General features: G+C 40.5%; 2 protein-coding genes and 1 long non-coding RNA gene across 3 annotated transcripts; 2 read left to right on the top strand and 1 right to left on the bottom strand.

Annotated features, from left to right (window-relative positions):
• The first annotated feature begins 26 nt into the window (after nt 1-26).
• LOC116707492 (scavenger receptor cysteine-rich type 1 protein M130-like) lies at nt 27-6,993 on the top strand. Its single transcript, XM_032544857.1, has 7 exons — nt 27-76; nt 153-452; nt 4,804-5,112; nt 5,189-5,488; nt 5,793-6,161; nt 6,325-6,410; nt 6,487-6,993. The coding sequence occupies exons 2-7, from the start codon at nt 209-211 to the stop codon at nt 6,577-6,579; spliced, it is 1,401 nt and encodes a 466-aa protein (XP_032400748.1). The 5' UTR covers nt 27-76; nt 153-208; the 3' UTR covers nt 6,580-6,993.
• A 2,336-nt stretch (nt 6,994-9,329) lies between these two features.
• On the bottom strand, nt 9,330-11,458 carry LOC116707636 (uncharacterized). The gene is made up of 2 exons (XR_004336543.1): nt 11,325-11,458; nt 9,330-9,673 (listed from the first exon to the last, which is right to left on the bottom strand). It is a non-coding gene; the product is annotated as an uncharacterized LOC116707636 (long non-coding RNA).
• Nucleotides 11,459-13,385: 1,927 nt separating this feature from the next.
• Nucleotides 13,386-21,763, top strand: LOC116707933 (scavenger receptor cysteine-rich type 1 protein M130-like). The gene is made up of 10 exons (XM_032545640.1): nt 13,386-13,663; nt 15,555-15,758; nt 17,041-17,349; nt 17,432-17,725; nt 18,423-18,672; nt 18,808-18,896; nt 19,805-19,939; nt 21,187-21,321; nt 21,572-21,654; nt 21,737-21,763. Exons 1-10 carry the CDS (start codon nt 13,618-13,620, stop codon nt 21,761-21,763), a joined length of 1,572 nt encoding a protein of 523 aa, XP_032401531.1. The 5' UTR covers nt 13,386-13,617.

Raw genomic sequence — 21,763 nt, 5'->3', positions numbered from 1 at the left:
CTGAACTGCAGCAGCAGGAAGAGTTCAGGTAGAAACAGCTGCTCACCTGGTCAAGCTGTTGGACTCACCTGTTCAGGTAGAGGAGGATCTGCAGACCTGCTGCTGTTCACTGCTTCACTTCCTTCATTAATGAACTCTCTGTCTCTGCTCAGATCAAGACAACTTCAGGTTGGTGGGAGAGGCCAGCCGATGTGCCGGGAGACTGGAGATGTTACATCAAGAAGAGTGGAGACCAGTGGATGTTTGGTATCATTACTGGGACATGAACTCAGCTGCTGCAGTTTGTGCTAAACTGGACTGTGGTTCTGCTGTTTCAGCAAGAAATTCAGAGGAAGCTTCAAAGAGACCAGTTTGGGAGATCTATTCTGGCTGTTTCCAGTCAGGATCTGCATTAAAGAAATGTTTACCTTATGATGAAAACAATAATAAGAGCCATGAGGTCATCTGCTCAGGTAACTCTGAACTCTCATATTTATTTTTTAAAAATGTTTCTTCCATCAGGTTCCAGATGTCTGCAGAGAAACTGTCACCTTTGATTTAATGGGACAATAAACTCGTATACTTATTTGTGGAGGAGTTTGGGAAATAAGACTTAATCCATAGCTGAATATAATCCCATATCAGAATATGGTGTTATAGATATCTGTAGGAGTTTATATCCAACAACCCGTGATTATACTCATTTCTCTCATGAACATATGGTATACTCTAGAATAGGTTATTTCTTTACTGTTAAAAGAGATTGTCATAAGATTAATAACTGTGAGATTGGCAACATTGACCTCTCTGATCATGCCCCCTATTATTAACTTTAAAATTAGATGAGGAGCCTAAAAGTACACAATGGAGATTAAATACGAGTATACTGTCTGACTGAATGACTTCCAATTTACGAAACTAATCAAATCTGACATAAACACATTTTTAAAAGAAAACAATAACGGAGAGGTTAGTCCAGAAATAGTTTGGGATGCACTAAAAGTGGTTATGGGAGGTAAAAATTATATCTTTCTGTGTCCAAAGAAAGAGAGCAAACCAATTAAAACTATCAGAATTAAACAACAAAATAAAAACGGTTGAGACAAAACATAAGAACTAAAACCAGAACATCATATAAAGCTTAAAGTATTAAGAAATAAACTTAATGCAATGTATTTACAAGAAATACGAAAAAAGATGATTTATACTAAACAGAGATATTATGAATCGAGAGCCAAATTAGCAAAACTCTTTGGGAGAAAATTTAAAAACCAACAAGCAGAAAACACAATATATAAAATAAGGGACCCAAATTCTGAGAGGTGTGTATATAAATAAAATGAAATCCAACAAGCTTTTCAAACTTACTATAAACAATTATACACACAACCAAGCTTAAAAGATCGCAGCAAATTAAACAATTCCTTGAACAACTGAACCTACCTGTTCTGTCGTGTGATCAAAATCAAAGATTAATAGCACAGAATATCACAGAGCGGGATCTCTCTTACGCCATTACAAAGATTAAACAAACAAATCTCCTGGTCCGGACGGATTTCCGTCCAAAAGCAATTTAAGTCAGAGTTATCACCATTCCTCCTTCAAATGTTTAACATGGCTCTGAAAAAGGGTAAAATGCCACCAACATGGAAACAGGCTACAGTATCTGTTATTCCAAAAGAAGGAAAGGACCATCTGAGCTGCAGGTCCTACAGACCTATCTCTGTTCTTAATATTGATTATAAATTATTCACATCAATTCTCTCAAGGAGAATACAGGAGATCCTCCCAGAACTTATTCAGGCCAATCAGACCGGTTTTATCCCACAGAGACAAACCCATGATTATATCCGTCACACACTGCATATCCTGAACCACATTCAAAACTGCCAAACACCATCTGCAGTGATCAGCCGCGATGCTGAAGAAGCTCTGGATACAGTAAGCTGGGACTTTCTATATAAAGAACTCGAGAAGTTTGGTTTCCACTCCAATTTTATTGACGTAATCAGGTCACTATACAAAAAACCAACTGCACAGATAAAAATCAATGGACATCTTTCAAATACCTTTGAATTAGAACAAGGAACGAGACGAGGATGTGGACTCGCTCCATTACTATTTGGCCTTTTCATGGAACCGTTCGCCCAACTAATTAGGCAAACTGACAATATCAAGAGTATAAACATTTCTGGTGAAGCACACAAAGTGGCGCTATATGCGGATGATGTGTTGTTATAAATTAGCGAACCAAGCACGTCGCTGCCTACATTATTTGAGAGCTTGAGAAGCTTTGGTGAATTTGCAGGATATAAATTGAATGTGAAAAAAATCACAGATATTGACATTTACTTATAATCCACCAAATTCTTTGTGGGTCGAACTAAAACTTTAATGGGACCAAACTGTATTGAAATACCTTGGGGTTCTGATCCCCAAAGATACAACCACTATAGCTAAGATCTTCTGACCAAAATTAGACTGGATATACAACGATGGACTGTCACCCTTCATGGGTTTAACCCAAAGAATTGAATCTGTCAAAATGAACCTACTACCAAAATTCATTTTCTTGTTTCAAGCCCCACAGGGAGAAATTACAAGAAAGCAATTTATAGAGTGGGACATAATGCTTTCCAGATTTCTATATCTTGGGGAAAAACGCAGAGAATTAGATTTAAAACACTACAGCTTTCAAAAGAAATGTACCACAGTTAAAGAACTACTTCTATTCTGCACAAATTAAGCCACTGATAAACCTTTGTAATAAAAACTACAACGCCCGATGGAAGGATATTGAATTGGCTCTATCTCCAGACACCCCCTTACAGGCAATCTGTGGGAATAAAGATTTAGAACAGATTAAACTCAAAAATGAAAATCCTTGGATAAGATCCCAATTAAAGATCTGGACAGATGTTAAACAGGAATATAAACTACATGACACGCTTACGATCCTGATTTTAAACCAAATCAAACAGATACAGGATTCTGTAGTTGAACATCTAAAGGCAAAACAACACATTTCTCATTAATGGATGAAGGACAAATAAAAGACTTTCAAACACTTTAAACGATTTATAACTTGGGAAGACAGAATTTTTATAAATACCTACAAGTACGCCATTATCTTAATCAGGAAACTATCAGACATATAGATGAACAGGAACCAGTGCTTAAAGAAATACTAATGGTATATTAGGAATAATCCAAAATGGTATTATATCACGGTTATGTAAGGGACTTATGAGTAAAAAAACACATTCAACTTTATATGTGAAAACAAAATGGGAAAAGGAAATTAAAATGAAAATCCCAGAAGAAAAATGGCCTAGTTACTGCATGACAGTTTGGAGATGTACCAATTTGTACTCATGGAGAGAATTTAACTGGAAATGCTTACATGCACTGTTTTATAACACCGAAACAGAAAATCTCTCAAACCAGGGGCAGCCTGAGTGCTGGAGGCAATGTGGAAACACAGAACCCGACCACTGGCATATATTTTGGGACTGTACAATTATAAGACATTATTGGATAGAAATACTCAAAAATATTGAAAATATCTTGAAAATAAAAATACCTTTTAAATGTACTATTTTTATTGGAGGTGACACAGAATGCCTACCTGACAACATAAACTATCTGTTTCAAATACTAATCACAGCCTGTAAACAAACTGTCACCAGACGCTGGATCCTCCCTGAACCTCCCACTATAGAAGAATGGATAGAGTGTGTTAATGAAATCTATCAGATGGAAAGATTAATGTCAGGTTTGACACCTATTAAAGACAAGTTGAACAAACACAGAAAAGACAAGAGAGTTAGATTCTTTTGTACTCGCGAGGAGAACGGGCAGAGATGTGTTTACAGTTACAAATCTCCAAACGCTCTGAAACACATTTGTCCGCTCCTCTCTTTTTATTACTTTCAGAGTCCCTATCACAGCAGGCACTGCAACTCTAAGGGGTGGGGACAGAACATGTAGTTGCAGTGCTAATGACAATCACTAACTAAACACATGTTATCTTGCATTAAAACACAGAGTAAAAAGAACAGGTCGTATATCTTCAAGGCGACGATTCTTCAGCTATCTAACAGTTCAAAGGAAGAAGAAGTCCTGCTGAGCAATGAACCCCGTGAGCACGGTTATCACTCTTCTCTTCAGGGAGGCCCTCTTGTGAAGACGGAGATAAAGTAGATCAACTACAGAAACAGTCTTTATGATGAAGGAAAAGAAAACAATCAAGGAACATCATATAAGTAACACTATTGTTATAAATGAAACAAAAAATATATGATAATATATATACATTTCACCTAACAATTAACATTTCTAATTCATTTTCAACTGAACAGGTTCATTATCTTGTGGTCCAAATGGGTGTCCTATGTCACCCAAACACAATATGCAAGAATACTAGATTGTTGAGAATTTAAAAAAAACACTTCATCCTTCAGGAAGTGTCTATTTACTATATAATTTACTGAGTTATACAGATAAAAGTAATGTCTCTCCAAAATAAAAACCCCATGTCCATATTTTTAATTTGTTTTTGTAAATAGAAATGTAAATAAAATGAATTTTGAATCTGATCACAGACTGAAATTGTGCTTTTGCCATCTTCTCAATACCTCAAAAATAAATTATATAAAAAAATACCAGGTACAGTCGGTTTCACTTCACCTTTGATGCTCTGAGATTTTGTAGTTTGGTTTTCTTGGCCTTTACTATTTTATCAAACTCAGAGATGTTTCCATGTGTATCTAGAAAAATAAAGTTCTGAAATATTTTAAACCTTTTTTCTTTCTGCATCTACAGACTCAGTCAGGCTGGTTCAAGGGACCAACCGGTGCTCAGGCAGACTGGAGGTGAAGACCAACCAGTCGTGGTCCTCAGTGTGTGAAAAAGACTTTGACCTGCAGGATGCAGAGGTGGTCTGCAGGGAGATTGGCTGTGGGCCTCCTTCAGTCCACCAGGGGGCGCTCTATGGAGAAGCAGAGGCTCCAGTGGGGAGCAGAGAGTTCCTGTGTGAAGGCAGTGAGTCTGCTCTGCTGAACTGCAGCAGCAGGAAGAGTTCAGGTAGAAACAGCTGCTCACCTGGTCAAGCTGTTGGACTCACCTGTTCAGGTAGAGGAGGATCTGCAGACCTGCTGCTGTTCACTGCTTCACTTCCTTCATTAATGAACTCTCTGTCTCTGCTCAGATCAAGACAACATTAGGTTGGTGGGAGAGGCCAGCCGATGTGCCGGGAGACTGGAGATGTTACATCATGAAGAGTGGAGACCAGTGGCTGTTTGGTATAGTTACTGGGACATGAACTCAGTTGCTGCAGTTTGTGCTGGACTGGACTGTGGTTCTGCTGTTTCAGCAAGAAATTCAAAGGAAGCTTCAAAGAGACCAGTTTGGAGGATCAGGTCTGACTGTTTGCAGACAGGATCTCCAATAAATAGCTGTGTACCTTCTGATGGAAACAGTGATCAGAGCCTTGAGTTCATCTGCTCAGGTAACTCTGAACTCTCATATTTATTTCTTTTAAAATGTTTCTTCCATCAGGTTCCAGATGTCTGCAGAGAAACCGTCACCTTTAACTAAGAACCTGAAACCTTGAGGAGAGGGAAACTAAAACTGGTTTAAATATTACTGACAGACTATAGATCTATCATAAAGGTGCTAGTCATCATGTTTAAACATGCTAGTAACCATGGCAACCAGTCTGTAATCAGCTCCTGTCTCTTTCTCATTCATGCCATCTTGTTTTCCACCTTAGATTAGATCCAGTTGTCTCTGTGTTTCCTCTGCGTTCCCAGGTCTGCTGGTTGAGCCGCTCATCTTCCTCTCTTCCTCCACTGACGGGGTCTCCACAGGCAGAAAGCAGGGGTCTGAGCTCCTCATTGGCTCACGTTTCAGCATCATGTGCTCCATCAGACCTCAGTATGAAGGCGGCTCCTTCCAGCTCATCTTCAGCACCTCTAACTACACTCAGAACCAGACCCTGCCAGCTGTTAATCACTCCGCCCTCTTCCTGTTCTCTGCTGCTGGCCACGCCCACCAAGGAACCTACCGCTGCGTTTACCACGTCTACGTTTTCTCCTATAACTTCTCCTCTATCAGCCAGCCTCTCAACCTCACTGTCTCAGGCAAACTCATGGAGTCCATCAGGAAAAGTTCTGCTTCAGGTGAACCAGCAGCTGTCTGCCTCATTCATGAGGTCAGAGAGGAGGATTGATGATATTAATGTTCATGATCAGATCTACAGGCAGCATGAAAACAAGGGTCTATATGATTATTTTCTAGCTGGACTCATCTGATGAAAGCTGATCCTGAATCTGTTTCATTCAGTTTCAGCCTCTCCCACTGCTTTGATCATCAGTCTGGTTGTCGTTCTGCTGGGTATGCTGGGGTCAGTCCTGGTCCTCTACTTTAAGGTACTGCATGTATCATGCATGATGTGTTCAGTTGGGAAAGTTCTTGCATTGAAGCTGAACCATCCTCTGTTTCCAGGCCAGGAGAAACCAGAAGTCTGGACCAGAAAACAACCATCATGATGAAGGATCCAGGGCTGAAGGCAGCTTAGAGGAGGAGACTGCAGTCTGAAGGAACCAGGAGAAAATGATCTTCATTTCACATCCGCAGGAAGGAGCAGAGACATGTTTCAGACTCCTGGAAATCTATCCGTCTATGTATCTATGATAAAATGTCTCTGTGCTCCTGCAGCAGGAAGGAAGTTCAACATTCAGAAATTTGTATCTGGACTAAACCTACTTAAGTTAAACTTATATAAGAAGGGAACACAAAACAAAACATTCAACAAACAAAATATAACAGAAAACCCACTTAATCAAAATCTGATCTTCATCAACCTTGCAAGGATAGCATATGATAGGATATTTGGGGTCAAAGGTCAGGTAGCCAATTCCATCAGGCCCTGAACCCAGCTTGTGTCCTTGTCTTATTTGGGGTTCTGAATTGTTGTGTGACTAATGTAATACAGTTGATCCTAGCTTGTAATACTTTGTCCTGCCTTAATTTTTTATATCTTTTCTCTCGTTATTGTATAGTTTTAGCCACTTTAGCCAGCCAGGCAGTGAGCTGCGTGTCAGCCCACTGCACAGGCTGTGTCCATTTGCACTTTCTCCTCCCTTTGTTGCATGTTTCTCAGCGTGACGTTCATATTCCATTAGCTCCTGAACGGTGGAGGTATTAAATGCCACTAGATGTTTTCTGATCCATTTAGTAATAGATGGGTGGAAACCTGACATTAGCATATTTTTAAGTTTTTGTTGGTAAGGGGAGTTATTTCGGTCATCATATGGGATGTCGCTGTGGAATCAATATTTCTTTTTCAAAGCGGATTTTGAAATCATCTACATCCTCCCCGGACTTTTGTTTTACTGATCTAAGGTGGGAATAATCCGTGTGTCTAGCATAGACTTCCTTAACCCTTTGTTGTAATCCATCCCACTGATTTTGTTGTTCACTACAACTGGGACCCTGGTGTGGGAGTACATTCGTTGGGTCAGGGGAGGAGTGTCCAGTATAATTGCCCCGGACTTTTGCCCAGTCTTTCCCTAAGGAAAATTGCAAGGCTTGGCCAAATTCATGAGACGGGCCTTGTGTTGCTTGTTTTTTTTTCTGTTTTGGCAGGCCGGCCTGTTGGCACACCCCCTGATGCTTCGGGAGCGTCCTCGCTTGGGTCTAAGTCAGAGGTTGGGGGTGGGGGTCGTTGCACACGCGCTCGAGTTCGGGGTTGAGTTTCGTTATCTTCCGATCTGACAAACATAGCTTCTGTTTTTTGATCTGATGTATTTTTAGCGCTCGCAGTTTGTTTATTTTGTGCTTGTGTTAGCCAGCTACGTGCAACCTCAAGCACTTTTAATTTTTTCTGTTGTCTGGTACCAGTCTTTGAACTAGCGCTTGTTTTCAACCTACACACCACGTTTTTCCATTGTCCTATTTTCAACACGCCAGTTACACCAGACTCCTTAAGACCTCCCTACTTGCCTTGTGAAGAACCCATTTTTCAGTGTTTTAGCCCCGTTCCTTACACACCTCGGGTGGTCTATACGGAACGGGAATATGGAGAGCAGGGTGACGGTCAAGTTCTTATTATGGCAATTCTCACTTCGACTCAACGGTTAATTGAGTGGAGCATTGACGACAACAAGCCATCACCCACTCTCCCACTGCTTTTAGGCTTCACCCTTTTAAATATTTCCCTTCATAGCTTTCAATTCTTTCCCTTTGTGGTTCCAATACTTAACCAGTTGCTTTCTTTACTTAAAGGTTGTGGACAAAAATCTTGTGTAATAACAGATCAGGCTGAGACTCTGGCAAATGGCAAAGAGCAAAGCTTTATTTCGTCTGCAGACGGAGAACAAACACAGCAGCAAGCTGCTCTGAGTTCTGATTTGGAGCTGCAAGCTCTCACAATAGCTTGCTGCATTGTGTAACTCATGTTACACAATGTAGTCATTCCAGTTTCAGTTGAACAATATACAAGCCACGTAATCACACTGGAGGGTCAGTTAACTCCTTGGATGATAAACATCTTCTTGTTCAAATATGTGAGTTTCCAAAAAAAATCAGGTTTGATAATGGAACAATTTTGCATAACAACAACATTGTCAAACCGGAATATCCAGCAGGTGCATCAAACTCTTGAAACTCTGAGCTGGTGATTTTCCATAGAGAAACTACTTAAGCCTCAGAACTTCTATCTAAACTGTCTGTTCTTTTCTGTTAACAAATTCTGGTGCCTTGCTGCCGCTAGCAGCCTGCTGCAATTGCTGCAGGGAGAGGTCAACAAGAAACCTATCTAACTGGTTCTGCAGAGATTCTCTAGTCTTCATTCTCTAACAGGTTGAACAAAACTAATGTGGTTAAATGAGTAAAAGAATTAAATAAAATTGTTAAAGGAAATAATAAAACAATTTTTACTTCACAAGGTGAAAAAAGAGTAAAAATACCCACTATCTAGCTTTTAGATAGTTGCTGTCTTTTCCTAAAGGTGAAAAGAGAGTAAAAATACCCACTATCTACTGTTTAGATAGTTGCTTTCTTTACTTAAAGGTGAAAAAAGAGTAAAAATACCCACTATCTACCTTTTTAGATAGTTGCTTTCTTTGTTAAAGGTGAAAGAGAGTAAAAATACCCACTATCTACCTTTTTAGATAATTGCTTTCCCTTGATGTTTAAACGGTGGACTCAAACCTCCCGTACCATTCACTTACTTGGTTGATCCCTGCTCTGTCCCGGTTTGGATCCCGTCAATCTGCCGTTGCCGGAAGGAGGTGACCTAAGATGCTGGCCCAGCGAGGAAGTTACCCCCTGGGACTTTCAGATGGCAGATTTCAGCGCGTCCTACTCCCTCGGTCAGAGGGCAGGTATGTTGGGATCCCGGACGAGCCCCCAAGATGTTGGCTCTATTATGGTTCCCAATCTGCAAGGAATCAACCAGAGACACAAGTTACTCTTCTGCAGAAGAGGGGAGAGGAGCCAGACACGGAGAACCGCAGTCAAACAACTGTCTGGGATCAACTCCACCGGTTCTCACCTCTCAGCTGCTTTTTATTGTCATGTCAAGGAAAAGAGGGTTGGGTTGCTTTACATAGTCACCCAGATAGTTTCTTCAGAGAACTCTGCCACAGGATGTTCTAGGATGCTCTTACAAGGCACAAAGCTGACTCGTCTATGACAGATAGTTTGATAACACCAGAAGAGTAAGTGAGCATTTCTAATCTCCAAACAAACATTGATAAAACAAGAAGAGTGTGTAGCGTTTCTAATCTTCAAGCAAACATCCAAAGAACAGTTAATAATGTGTCATAAAAGAAAAGGGTCCAAAGAAGAAACATAAAAGAATAATAATATGAAAACATATAAACTCATAATTTAAATAACCTTAGATAATGACTTTTTCCAACATGCAGGAACATGTTTTAAATAACATGTGCACATTTAAAAAGAGATATCTCAAACTTATATTAGGATCTAGCAACAACCAATAATTTCTTGTTGTCTGGTACCAGTTTTTAACCTAGCGCTTGTTTCCAACCCAAACACCATGTTTTTCCATTGTTCTACTTACAACACACCATCTATAATGTACTTCGTTTCCATTTAGTCAGGTACATTACGTTTCCTGGCTCTATTTGACACATTTTCTAATTTTATTTTTTATTATTATTCCTTTATTTAACCAGGTAAACCCCGTTGAGATCCAAATCTCATTTTCAAGAGGGACCAGGGCAAAAAATTTGCAATACATAGCAACCTGGTTACAAGATAAAAACAATTAATACATATGCACAAGTATAAAACAATAAAAACAATTTAAAACAATGACACTGTTTCATAGAATCTTGTTGCCTATCTTTAAACTGATCGAAATAAGTCCAGTGAATAATTTCCGACATCTTAAGTTCAGACTGCAACTGATTCCACGCTGTGGGGCAAAACACTGAATGCCTGCTTCCCTTTTTCAGTTCGAAAGCGTGGGACATGCAGAAGAATAATGTTATTGGAGCGTAGAGAATGAGAACTGATAGTTCTATGTAGGAGAGTGGATAAATATGCTGGGGTTAGACCGAGTAGAGATTTATATATCAGGATCATTAAATGATTGTTTCTCCGTTGACTTAAAGGAGCCAATCAGCTTTTGCGTACAAATCACGATGATGTGTCAAACGTCGACTACCGGTTATAAATCTTAAAGCGCAATGATACACAGTATTTAATGATTAAAGACATTTGGTCAAAGCATTCATATATAAAACATCTCCATAATCCAAAAGTGGCAGGAATGTATCTGCTACCAATTTTCTTCTAGCTTTGAGTGTAAAACAAGATCCATTTCGATAATAAAACCCAATTTTCATTTTCAATGTCCGTAGTAGATTTGCTATGTGATTTTTAAAAGAGAGTTCATTATCTAGAATAAAACCAAGATATTTATAATTACTGACAAACTCGATTTGTGCTCCTACAGCAGTGGGACATAAAATTTTCATCCCCTTTAACACTTTTCTCCTTCCTTTGTGAAGAACCCATTTTTTATAACAGTGTTTTCATCCCGTTCCTTATGCCTAGAGTGGGCTCTACAGAACGGGGATAGGAAGAGTGGGGTGGTGGCAAGTTCTTGTTGCTGCAATTCTCGCTTCGACTCAACGGGTGATTGAGTGGAGAATTATCCACAACAAGCCCACCACTTACTTTTCCCACTGTTTTTAGGTGTCACACTTATTACCTTTCCCTTCGTGTGTGTGTTTTTTTATAATTCCCTTTTTTACTTTACTTGACATCAAACGGGGGACTTAAAACCGCACGTACCTTTCACTTACTTGGTTGATTGCTGCTCTGTCTTGGTTCGAATCCCGTCAATCTGCCGATGGCAGAAGGAGGTGTCCTAAGACGCTGGCCCAGCGAGGAAGTTACCCCCCGGGACTTTTCAGGACAGGTCCGAAGAACCTGACTGCCAGCAGACTCTAGCGCGTCGTACTCCTTCCGTCAGCGGCGGGTATGTTGGGAATCCGAACGAGCCTCCGAAATGTTGGGTCTATTTTAGTTCCTAACCTGCAAGGAATCAACCAAAAACACAAATAACTTTTCTGCAGAAGAGGGAAGCTGTGCCAGACGCGGAGAACCTGCCATCAAACACTGTCTGTGATCAACTCTGCCGGCTCTCATTCCCCTACTGCCTTTTATTATGATTACAAGGAATGAGGTTGGGCTTTTTCACACAGTCCTTTACCATAACCTTTACCACAAGCTGTTCTGGAACCTTCTGTGGACATGCCCTTACAAGAACCACAAGATGTTCTGGGACCTTCTGTGGACATGCCCTTACAAGAACCACAAGATGTTCTGGGACCTTCTGTGGACATGCCCTTACAAGAACCACAAGATGTTCTGGGACCTGCTGTGGACATGCCCTACAAGAACCACAAGATGTTCTGGGACCTTCTGTGGACATGCCCTTACAAGAACCACAAGATGTTCTGGGACCTTCTGTGGACATGCCCTTACAAGGGCATGAGGCTGACCATTACCAATCAGTTTCATCAGGAAGCTGTTAACACAATAATGTGTAAATGTTTCTAGCCTCCAGGCAAACACCCAAGAAACAGTTAATAATGTACCACAAGAGAAAGGAGTCAAGTATACAACACACAGAATAATAATATGAAAACATAGCCTTTCAAATAAACTCATAAGTAAATGAACTTAGATAATAATTTTCCCAACACAAAGGTTTCTCTTTTGCACTCACCTTTATACGGTTTATCCACCCTTTTGGTGCGTTTGTATTGGTCAGCACTGATGCTGTGCTTGTTTCATTGGCTGTCTGCTTGGACAGATGATCTCATATCCATCACTGTCTTAGAAACATTATGTCCTGATGTCTGTGCTAATGTCTCAGGGTTGCTCAACCTCCTATGTCCCTTGCCTGCACAAGCTTTTCTCTGAAACGTTTACATTGTTCAACACCCTGCTTCCATATAAGGCGTTGATCATCTCTGCTCTCCAGTTAGTTCCCCTTTTCCCCCTAACCTTTCGCCTACCATCTACCTCCAACACAACATCAGTGACCTTTAATCGCAGTTACATGTTTTACACCATCTCAAGTTCAATGTCAAAATCACATCCATACTTTTCAGTTTCTTTGATTTAGCATTCATTTATAATATTATAACCATAACTTATTAGTTACTCTTATTATGATCTTAACGTGAGTTATTAGAGTTTTTTTCTGAAAAGAAACCAAGAATAATCCACGATTCTAGTTATTTGATACCAAAGTTACAGTTACTTGTTTTACTTGTAAGTATTTCCACAAGTGTATGTCTAAATATTATTATAAGTAAACCAGTAATATAATGTAAGCTGCTACCCCCCCCCCCCCGTGACCTGACCCCGGATAAGCGGAAGAAGATGGACGGATCATAGATGGATGAAATATAAGTATTTTATTTTGAATCTTATCCAATTACTCAAAATGTTTACACTTTATTCTTTAAAACTTTCATGCTTTGAAATAAGGAATAGTCTCTCAACTATTTTGATGAATCTGCAAGCTGGGAACTTACTTCCTCTTTTTTCAGGAAACCTGCTCTTCCTGTCTCATGACTTTCTCTGTCTGACTATGATTTCTTATGATTAGATAGAAAAAAATAAATAGAATTAAAGCAAAGTTTGCAGGAGACAAAAACAACACACACACAACCAGATTGATTTTATTCAAGTTTAATTCTAATGTTGGGCCTAGATGTCACTTGTGTGATTAATTTTAAAGGCAACTTTATTTATTATTACTGTTAAACTAAAATCTCCAGCATGGGGAACTGGGATGAGCTCGGGTTTTCTTGACGCCGGCCACATGCAGAACAAAGCCTGATTTAAACACAGGAACAACAGAGACTGGTGAAACCCCTGAATCCCAGTAGGCCCAGTATGAACCCATCTTCATGATCAGCTCCTAGGAAGGAGGCGTTGTCTCTGAAAGCAGCCAAAGACCTGAACTGTGACGTTCAGGAAGTAGCAGATAAAAAAGCTTAAAGTAGGAAGTGTTCAGAGTTTGGAGCCACATCCTGATCACATCAAGAGACGAAGCTTCACTCCACATCCAGAGGAAACATGGACCAAACAGCTCTGATGCTGCTTCTGTGTCTCTGCAGCTCAGGTAGGACTCCACTTTCAAACAAAAACACTAATATTCACTAGAGTTCAAATTAAAAATGATCGACTGATAAACATGTTAAATTTTACAAACAAAAAACTGGAAACTGTTTCTAGTCTCAGATCATAGAGCTGCTGCTACACAGTTAGTGATGTTTATATTGTCTACTTGCTGCTAAGGAGCCAATAAAATCAAGAATTGTTGGTTTTTGTGTTTTTATGATGTAAAGCACTTTGAACTGCCTTGTTGCTGAAATGTGCTATAAAATAAATCTGATTGATTGATTGATAAGGAGAAGCTGCAGAAACTCTGCACCAGCGCTGAATCTGCGCAGTAAACAGGTGGAGCCACATAAAATGGCTCCTTCTGCATGAATTCTCTCATCTTCCTCTTGGCTCCACAGGTTCTCTATGAGGTTCTGGTCAGGCCCGTTTGCTGGCCAACCGAGCCCAGTAGCACCACGGTCATTGGACCGGCTTCTGGTACCGCTGGTTGTGTTGGTGAAAACGTTTGAGCTCCGTCTGACGTGGGAGTGTCTCAGGCAGGATGTGGAACTCGCCTGCTGTAGATTAGAATCAATCAACCAATCGATCAGTTTATTTGTAAAGCACATTTCAGCACCAAGGCGGTTCAAAGTGCTTTACGACATAAAAACACAAAAAGTCCTAAAGACACCACACAGTAAACCAGTAAACAGTACATTTTGTCAAAGTGTCGTCGTTACACATCAAAATGTTGTTCAGTGTTTCATTTATTATGTTTCTAAAGCAAATCTGACCAGCTGGGTTTTTAGTCCAGATTTAAAGGAACTCAGAGTTTCGGTTGTTTTGCAGAGTTAATTGTTGAAACAGCTTTTCAATAATTTAGCTGATGAATGAAAGGTTGGAGATCGGCCTGTAATTCTGCAGTAATGATTTGTCCAGATCGTTTTATTTTTTATATCAGTGGTTTGAAAACTGCTGGGGGAAAAAACCTGATGAGAGCAAAGAGTTTAATATTTGAATCAGATCAGATGAAATGACAGGCAGGACTTTCTGTAGAAAAGTTGTGGGTGTTATTATCTTTGGGCATAGCATCCATATTAGATTTTGTGTGGCAGTGAATGTTGACCCTCTCATATTTTTAATTTTCTCTGCAGCGTATTTGGCAAATTCATTGCAGGCCGAGTTTGATTGCAGGTCAGGTGGTTTGTCAGCCTGTCAACTGTGGCAAATAAAGCTCAATCATTGTTCATGTTTTTGTTTCTCATTTCTGCAAAGAATGTTTCCTTTGCATGTTTTAGTGTGGAGTGATAGCTTCACAGTCTTTCTTAATAGATTTCATAATAAACAAAGTTGAGTTTTACTCCATTTACGTTCGGCCCTACGGCTAAATTGTCTTGCAGATCTAAATGTTTGCACATTTTTCCATGGAGGTTTGTTCCTACCAGACACGACCTTCACTTTAATTTAGGCAAAGAAATCAATGACATCTGAAATTTTACGATGGAAGTTATCTACCAGCTCATCTACAAGGTTAGATGAGCTGCTCTGATTCTGATTGCTCTGCATTCAAAATCAGAATCTGTTGGATTTGACAACTTTTTACACAAAAACAATGAATTTAACTTTGGTTGGTTTCAGTAAAGACATAAAATATAAATGAGTAGAAAAGGTGAATAATAAGAAACATTTCAGGTCTTACTACATAGTGTAAATAACATTTAGGTCTGGGCTTTAACTAGGCCATTCCAACATAAAGATGCTTTGATCAGAACCATCCATGATAGCTCTGCCTCTAACAGGAGGAAGAAACAAGAGAAGATCAAATAAACACGATCAACAGGATCCTGTCAACACATCCTAAATCTGTCTTTGCTTTTTGTAACCCAACATGAAAATGTTGTTTCTTCCAGCGCTGTCTGATGAACTCAGACTGGTAGCAGGAAGGAGGCGCTGTGTTGGCAGACTGGAGAAGAAGAATCTGGGAGACTGGGAACCAGTGACTTATTGGAACTGGAACTTTACATCAGCAGCTGGAACTTGCAGACAGCTCCACTGTGGATCTGTGGTGTCGTTACAAAAAGATGAGGACGACAATGTAGAGATCGTCTGTTCAGGTGATTTCATATCCTGGCCATTGCCTTCCTGTTCTGCTTCCAACTCCACTGTAAAAAAATTCTCACTTCCAGCTCAGTCTGGGCTTCTTCCACTTCACCTGGATTCACTCTGGTAGATTTTCTACCGGACCAATCAGCGAACAGAAGGAGAAGTTTGAACAATGATTTATTTTCTGTTATTTTAGAAACATAGTCTCTGTAGTTTTAGCAATGCAGTGGAGGAAGTTCAGTCCATGGTGGCCACACTTCCAAATATTGAATTAACTTTAACGGCTCTTCTCTGTTTTGTGGTGGACAAATTATTGTAAGGTAATATCTGCTGGTTGTATTGTCTTCATTCTAAATGCTAGTGATTCTCACCAAATGAAGCTGTTTGGGTTGCAAGCACAAGGTTGGGAGATGTTTTCCTGCAGCTGCATGAGAACCAGAGCGTCTCTCCCTCAGCCTTGGTATAAAACTCCTGCTGTCTCTGCCTGAAAGAGTTTTCAATCAGAAATGTTTCACTATTGATCCTCTTATATGTTCTCTGTATTGTGCACAATATGCTAGTAAACCTGATTGAGTGATTCCATCTAACAGTGCTTGGTAATTGATTTTTTCTACATGTTTACAGCCCAGGAAACTTCCAGTAAACTTCTTAGTGTGGATCTGGTGCATTGCATGTCATGGACAAACGTTAGCAACTGGGTGAAATTTAAAAGCTCAACACAGTCCAGACTCTCTGGATGAATCAAAGTGTAGTTACAGAGTGGCTGGTTTTTACCAGGTTAGTGATTTAATGAAGTTTGATTAGATTAAAGGGGAACCAGTGGAGCAGATTCTGGGTTATAAAAACCTCAATGTCATTGAGAAGAAGCTGATCAAATATTGAACTTCCTCCACAAATTAAGTTTAAAGTGTAAAAAGATTATAGTTTTCTATTATTCTGTGATTAAATCTGTTCTCACATTTGCTTTGTAGAAGACAAGGATGAAATATTAATAATTGATAATTCATAGGTTCTTTGTGATGTTGTAGTGTAATTTTCTCTGTTTGTCTTAAGTTTTTTTCCCACTCATCTCCAGGGCCGGCCTGCAGTATAAGCAGATGCTAAAGGTGTAAAGAATATTAAACAGTAGATTTAAAAAAAACAAAACTCTGCCCAGCTCCCCTCTCCACCCGTTCTCCACTAGTTGGTTGGTTCCTCCACACAGAGTCTGCTCTGTATTGGAGCTTTGCTGAACAAACTGGAACCAAATTCAGTGAAAATGTTGAAGAAACTTTTTTCTTTCTGCATCCACAGACTCAGTCAGGCTGGTTCAAGGGACCAACCGGTGCTCAGGCAGACTGGAGGTGAAGACCGACCAGTCGTGGTCCTCAGTGTGTGAAAAAGACTTTGACCTGCATTATGCAGAGGTGGTCTGCAGGGAGATTGGCTGTGGGCCTCCTTCAGTCCACCAGGGGGCGCTCTATGGAGAAGCAGAGGCTCCAGTGGGGAGCAGAGAGTTCCTGTGTGAAGGCAGTGAGTCTGCTCTGCTGAAGTGCAGCAGCAGGAAGAGTTCAGGTAGAAACAGCTGCTCACCTGGTCAAGCTGTTGGACTCACCTGTTCAGGTAGAGGAGGATCTGCAGACCTGCTGCTGTTCACTGCTTCACTTCCTTCATTAATGAACTCTCTGTCTCTGCTCAGATCAAGACAACATCAGGTTGGTGGGAGAGGCCAGCCGATGTGCCGGGAGACTGGAGATGTTACATCAAGAAGAGTGGAGACCAGTGGCTGTTTGGTCTCATTACTGGGACATGAACTCAGTTGCTGCAGTTTGTGCTGGACTGGACTGTGGTTCTGCTGTTTCAGCAAGAGATTCAGAGGAAGCTTCAGTGAGACCAGTTTGGAGGATCAGGTCTGACTGTTTCCAATCAGGATCTGCATTAAAGAACTGTTTACCTTTTGATGGAGACAATAATCAGAGCCTTGAGTTCATCTGCTCAGGTAACTCTGAACTCTCATATTTATTTCTTTTAAAATGTTTCTTCCATCAGGTTCCAGATGTCTGCAGAGAAACCGTCACCTTTAACTAAGAACCTGAAACCTTGAGAAGAGGGAAACTAAAATAATTTAAATATCCAGATAAAGTTTTCAGTTTAGCCACATAGATAAACAAAAACTCATCATTTTAATAACTTTTAATCTCTGCTGCTTTGAAGTCGATGCATCAAAATCCCAGGAGGAGTTCAAGGAAATCAGACATTTTCAAAACATGAAAATTAACAGAAATTAACTTTTGTTCCCAAATGGTGGACTTCCTGTTTTTAGAGAAAATAGCAGGAAAACCTTTTGTTTGTTATGGTTGTTGGCCTGGCTGATCTAGGGGGCGCTGTTCAGCCATTTTGCCAAAATTATTTTTAATTCAACTGAAATACAAACAATACCAGATTGTAAAGTTTGCTTTACATTTATTGAGTTTATTAACATGTTTATGTCCCAAAAATATGATAAATTCAGCAGAAATAAAAATGAATGATAAAATTCCAGGTACAGTCGGTTTCACTTCACCTTTGATGCTCTGAGTTTTTCTAGTTTGGTTTTCTTGGCCTTTAATTTGATCAAACTCAGAGATGTTTCCATGTGGATCTATAAAAATAAAGTTCTGAAATATTTTAAACCTTTTTTCTTTCTGCATCCACAGACTCAGTCAGGCTGGTTCAAGGGACCAACCGGTGCTCAGGCAGGCTGGAGGTGAAGACCAACCAGTCGTGGTCCTCAGTGTGTGAAAAAGGCTTTGACCTGCAGGATGCAGAGGTGGTCTGCAGGGAGATTGGCTGTGGGCCTCCTTCAGTCCACCAGGGGGCGCTCTATGGAGAAGCAGAGGCTCCAGTGGGGAGCAGAGAGTTCCTGTGTGAAGGCAGTGAGTCTGCTCTGCTGAAGTGCAGCAGCAGGAAGAGTTCAGGTAGAAACAGCTGCTCACCTGGTCAAGCTGTTGGACTCACCTGTTCAGGTAGAGGAGGATCTGCAGACCTGCTGCTGTTCACTGCTTCACTTCCTTCATTAATGAACTCTCTGTCTCTGCTCAGATCAAGACGACATCAGGTTGGTGGGAGAGGCCAGCCGATGTGCCGGGAGACTGGAGATGATACATCAAAAAGAGTGGAGACCAGTGGATGTTTGGTTTCATTACTGGGACATGAACTCAGTTGCTGCAGTTTGTGCTAAACTGGACTGTGGTTCTGCTGTTTCAGCAAGAGATTCAAAGGAAGCTTCAAGGAGACCAGTTTGGAGGATCAGGTCTGACTGTTTCCAATCAGGATCTGCATTAAAGAACTGTTTACCTTATGATGAAAACAGTGATCAGAGCCTTGAGTTCATCTGCTCAGGTAACTCTGAACTCTCATATTTATTTCTTTTAAAATGTTTCTTCCATCAGGTTCCAGATGTCTGCAGAGAAACCGTCACCTTTAACTAAGAACCTGAAACCTTGAGAAGAGGGAAACTAAAATAATTTAAATATCCAGATAAAGTTTTCAGTTTAGCCACATAGATAAACAAAAACTCATCATTTTAATAACTTTTAATCTCTGCTGCTTTGAAGTCGATGCATCAAAATCCCAGGAGGAGTTCAAGGAAATCAGACATTTTCAAAACCTGAAAATCTACAGAAGATTAACGTTGATACAAAATGGTGGACTTCCTGTTTTTAGAGAAAAAAGCAGTAAAACCTTTTGTTTGTTATGGTTGTTGGCCTGGGTGAACTAGGGGGCGCTGTTCAGCCATTTTTCCAAATTTATTTTTAAATCATCTGAAATACAAACACTTCCAGATTGTAAAGTTTGATTCACATTTAGTGGATTTATTAACATGTTTATGTCCCAAAAATATGATAAATTCAGCAGAAATAAAAATGAATGATAAAATTCCAGGTACAGTCGGTTTCACTTCACCTTTGATGCTCTGAGTTTTTCTAGTTTGGTTTTCTTGGCCTTTAATTTGATCAAACTCAGAGATGTTTCCATGTGGATCTATAAAAATAAAGTTCTGAAATATTTTAAACCTTTTTTCTTTCTGCATCCACAGACTCAGTCAGGCTGGTTCAAGGGACCAACCGGTGCTCAGGCAGGCTGGAGGTGAAGACCAACCAGTCGTGGTCCTCAGTGTGTGAAAAAGGCTTTGACCTGCAGGATGCAGAGGTGGTCTGCAGGGAGATTGGCTGTGGGCCTCCTTCAGTCCACCAGGGGGCGCTCTATGGAGAAGCAGAGGCTCCAGTGGGGAGCAGAGAGTTCCTGTGTGAAGGCAGTGAGTCTGCTCTGCTGAACTGCAGCAGCAGGAAGAGTTCAGGTAGAAACAGCTGCTCACCTGGTCAAGCTGTTGGACTCACCTGTTCAGGTAGAGGAGGATCTGTAGACCTGCTGCTGTTCACTGCTTCACTTCCTTCATTAATGAACTCTCTGTCTCTGCTCAGATCAAGACAACATCAGGTTGGTGGGAGAGGCCAGCCGATGTGCCGGGAGACTGGAGATGTTACATCAAGAAGAGTGGAGACCAGTGGCTGTTTGGTCTCATTACTGGGACATGAACTCAGTTGCTGCAGTTTGTGCTGGACTGGACTGTGGTTCTGCTGTTTCAGCAAGAAAGTCAAATAAAGCTTCAAAGGGAAAAGTTTGGAGGATCAGGTCTTACTGTTTGCAGTCAGGATCTGCATTAAATTACTGTTTCCCTTCTGATGGAAACAGTGATCAGAGCCTTGAGTTCATCTGCTCAGGTAACTCTGAACTCTCATATTTATTACTTTTAAAATGTTTCTTCCATCAGGTTCCAGATGTCTGCAGAGAAACCGTCACCTTTAACTAAGAACCTGAAACCTTGAGAAGAGGGAAACTAAAATAATTTAAATATCCAGATAAAGTTTTCAGTTTAGCCACATAGATAAACAAAAACTCATCATTTTAATAACTTTTAATCTCTGCTGCTTTGAAGTCGATGCATCAAAATCCCAGGAGGAGTTCAAGGAAATCAGACATTTTCAAAACATGAAAATTAACAGAAATTAACTTTTGTTCCCAAATGGTGGACTTCCTGTTTTTAGAGAAAATAGCAGGAAAACCTTTTGTTTGTTATGGTTGTTGGCCTGGCTGATCTAGGGGGCGCTGTTCAGCCATTTTGCCAAAATTATTTTTAATTCAACTGAAATACAAACAATACCAGATTGTAAAGTTTGCTTTACATTTATTGAGTTTATTAACATGTTTATGTCCCAAAAATATGATAAATTCAGCAGAAATAAAAATGAATGATAAAATTCCAGGTACAGTCGGTTTCACTTCACCTTTGATGCTCTGAGATTTTCTAGTTTGGTTTTCTTGGCCTTTATTTTTTATCAAACTCAGAGATGTTTCCATGTGGATCTAGAAAAATAAAGTTCTGAAATATTTTAAACTTTTTTCTTTCTGCATCCACAGACTCAGTCAGGCTGGTTCAAGGGACCAACCGGTGCTCAGGCAGACTGGAGGTGAAGACCGACCAGTCGTGGTCCTCAGTGTGTGAAAAAGACTTTGACCTGCATTATGCAGAGGTGGTCTGCAGGGAGATTGGCTGTGGGCCTCCTTCAGTCCACCAGGGGGCGCTCTATGGAGAAGCAGAGGCTCCAGTGGGGAGCAGAGAGTTCCTGTGTGAAGGCAGTGAGTCTGCTCTGCTGAACTGCAGCAGCAGGAAGAGTTCAGGTAGAAACAGCTGCTCACCTGGTCAAGCTGTTGGACTCACCTGTTCAGGTAGAGGAGGATCTGCAGACCTGCTGCTGTTCACTGCTTCACTTCCTTCATTAATGAACTCTCTGTCTCTGCTCAGATCAAGACAACATCAGGTTGGTGGGAGAGGCCAGCCGATGTGCTGGGAGACTGGAGATGATACATCATGAAGAGTGGAGACCAGTGACTGTTTCGTCTCATTACTGGAACATGAACTCAGTTGCTGCAGTTTGTGCTGGACTGGACTGTGGTTCTGCTGTTTCAGCAAGAGATTCAGAGGAAGCTTCAGTGA

Source organism: Xiphophorus hellerii, chromosome 18, assembly GCF_003331165.1.
Source record: "Xiphophorus hellerii strain 12219 chromosome 18, Xiphophorus_hellerii-4.1, whole genome shotgun sequence".
NCBI lineage: Eukaryota > Metazoa > Chordata > Actinopteri > Cyprinodontiformes > Poeciliidae > Xiphophorus > Xiphophorus hellerii.
This window is presented reverse-complemented; position numbering and strand designations above follow the sequence as displayed.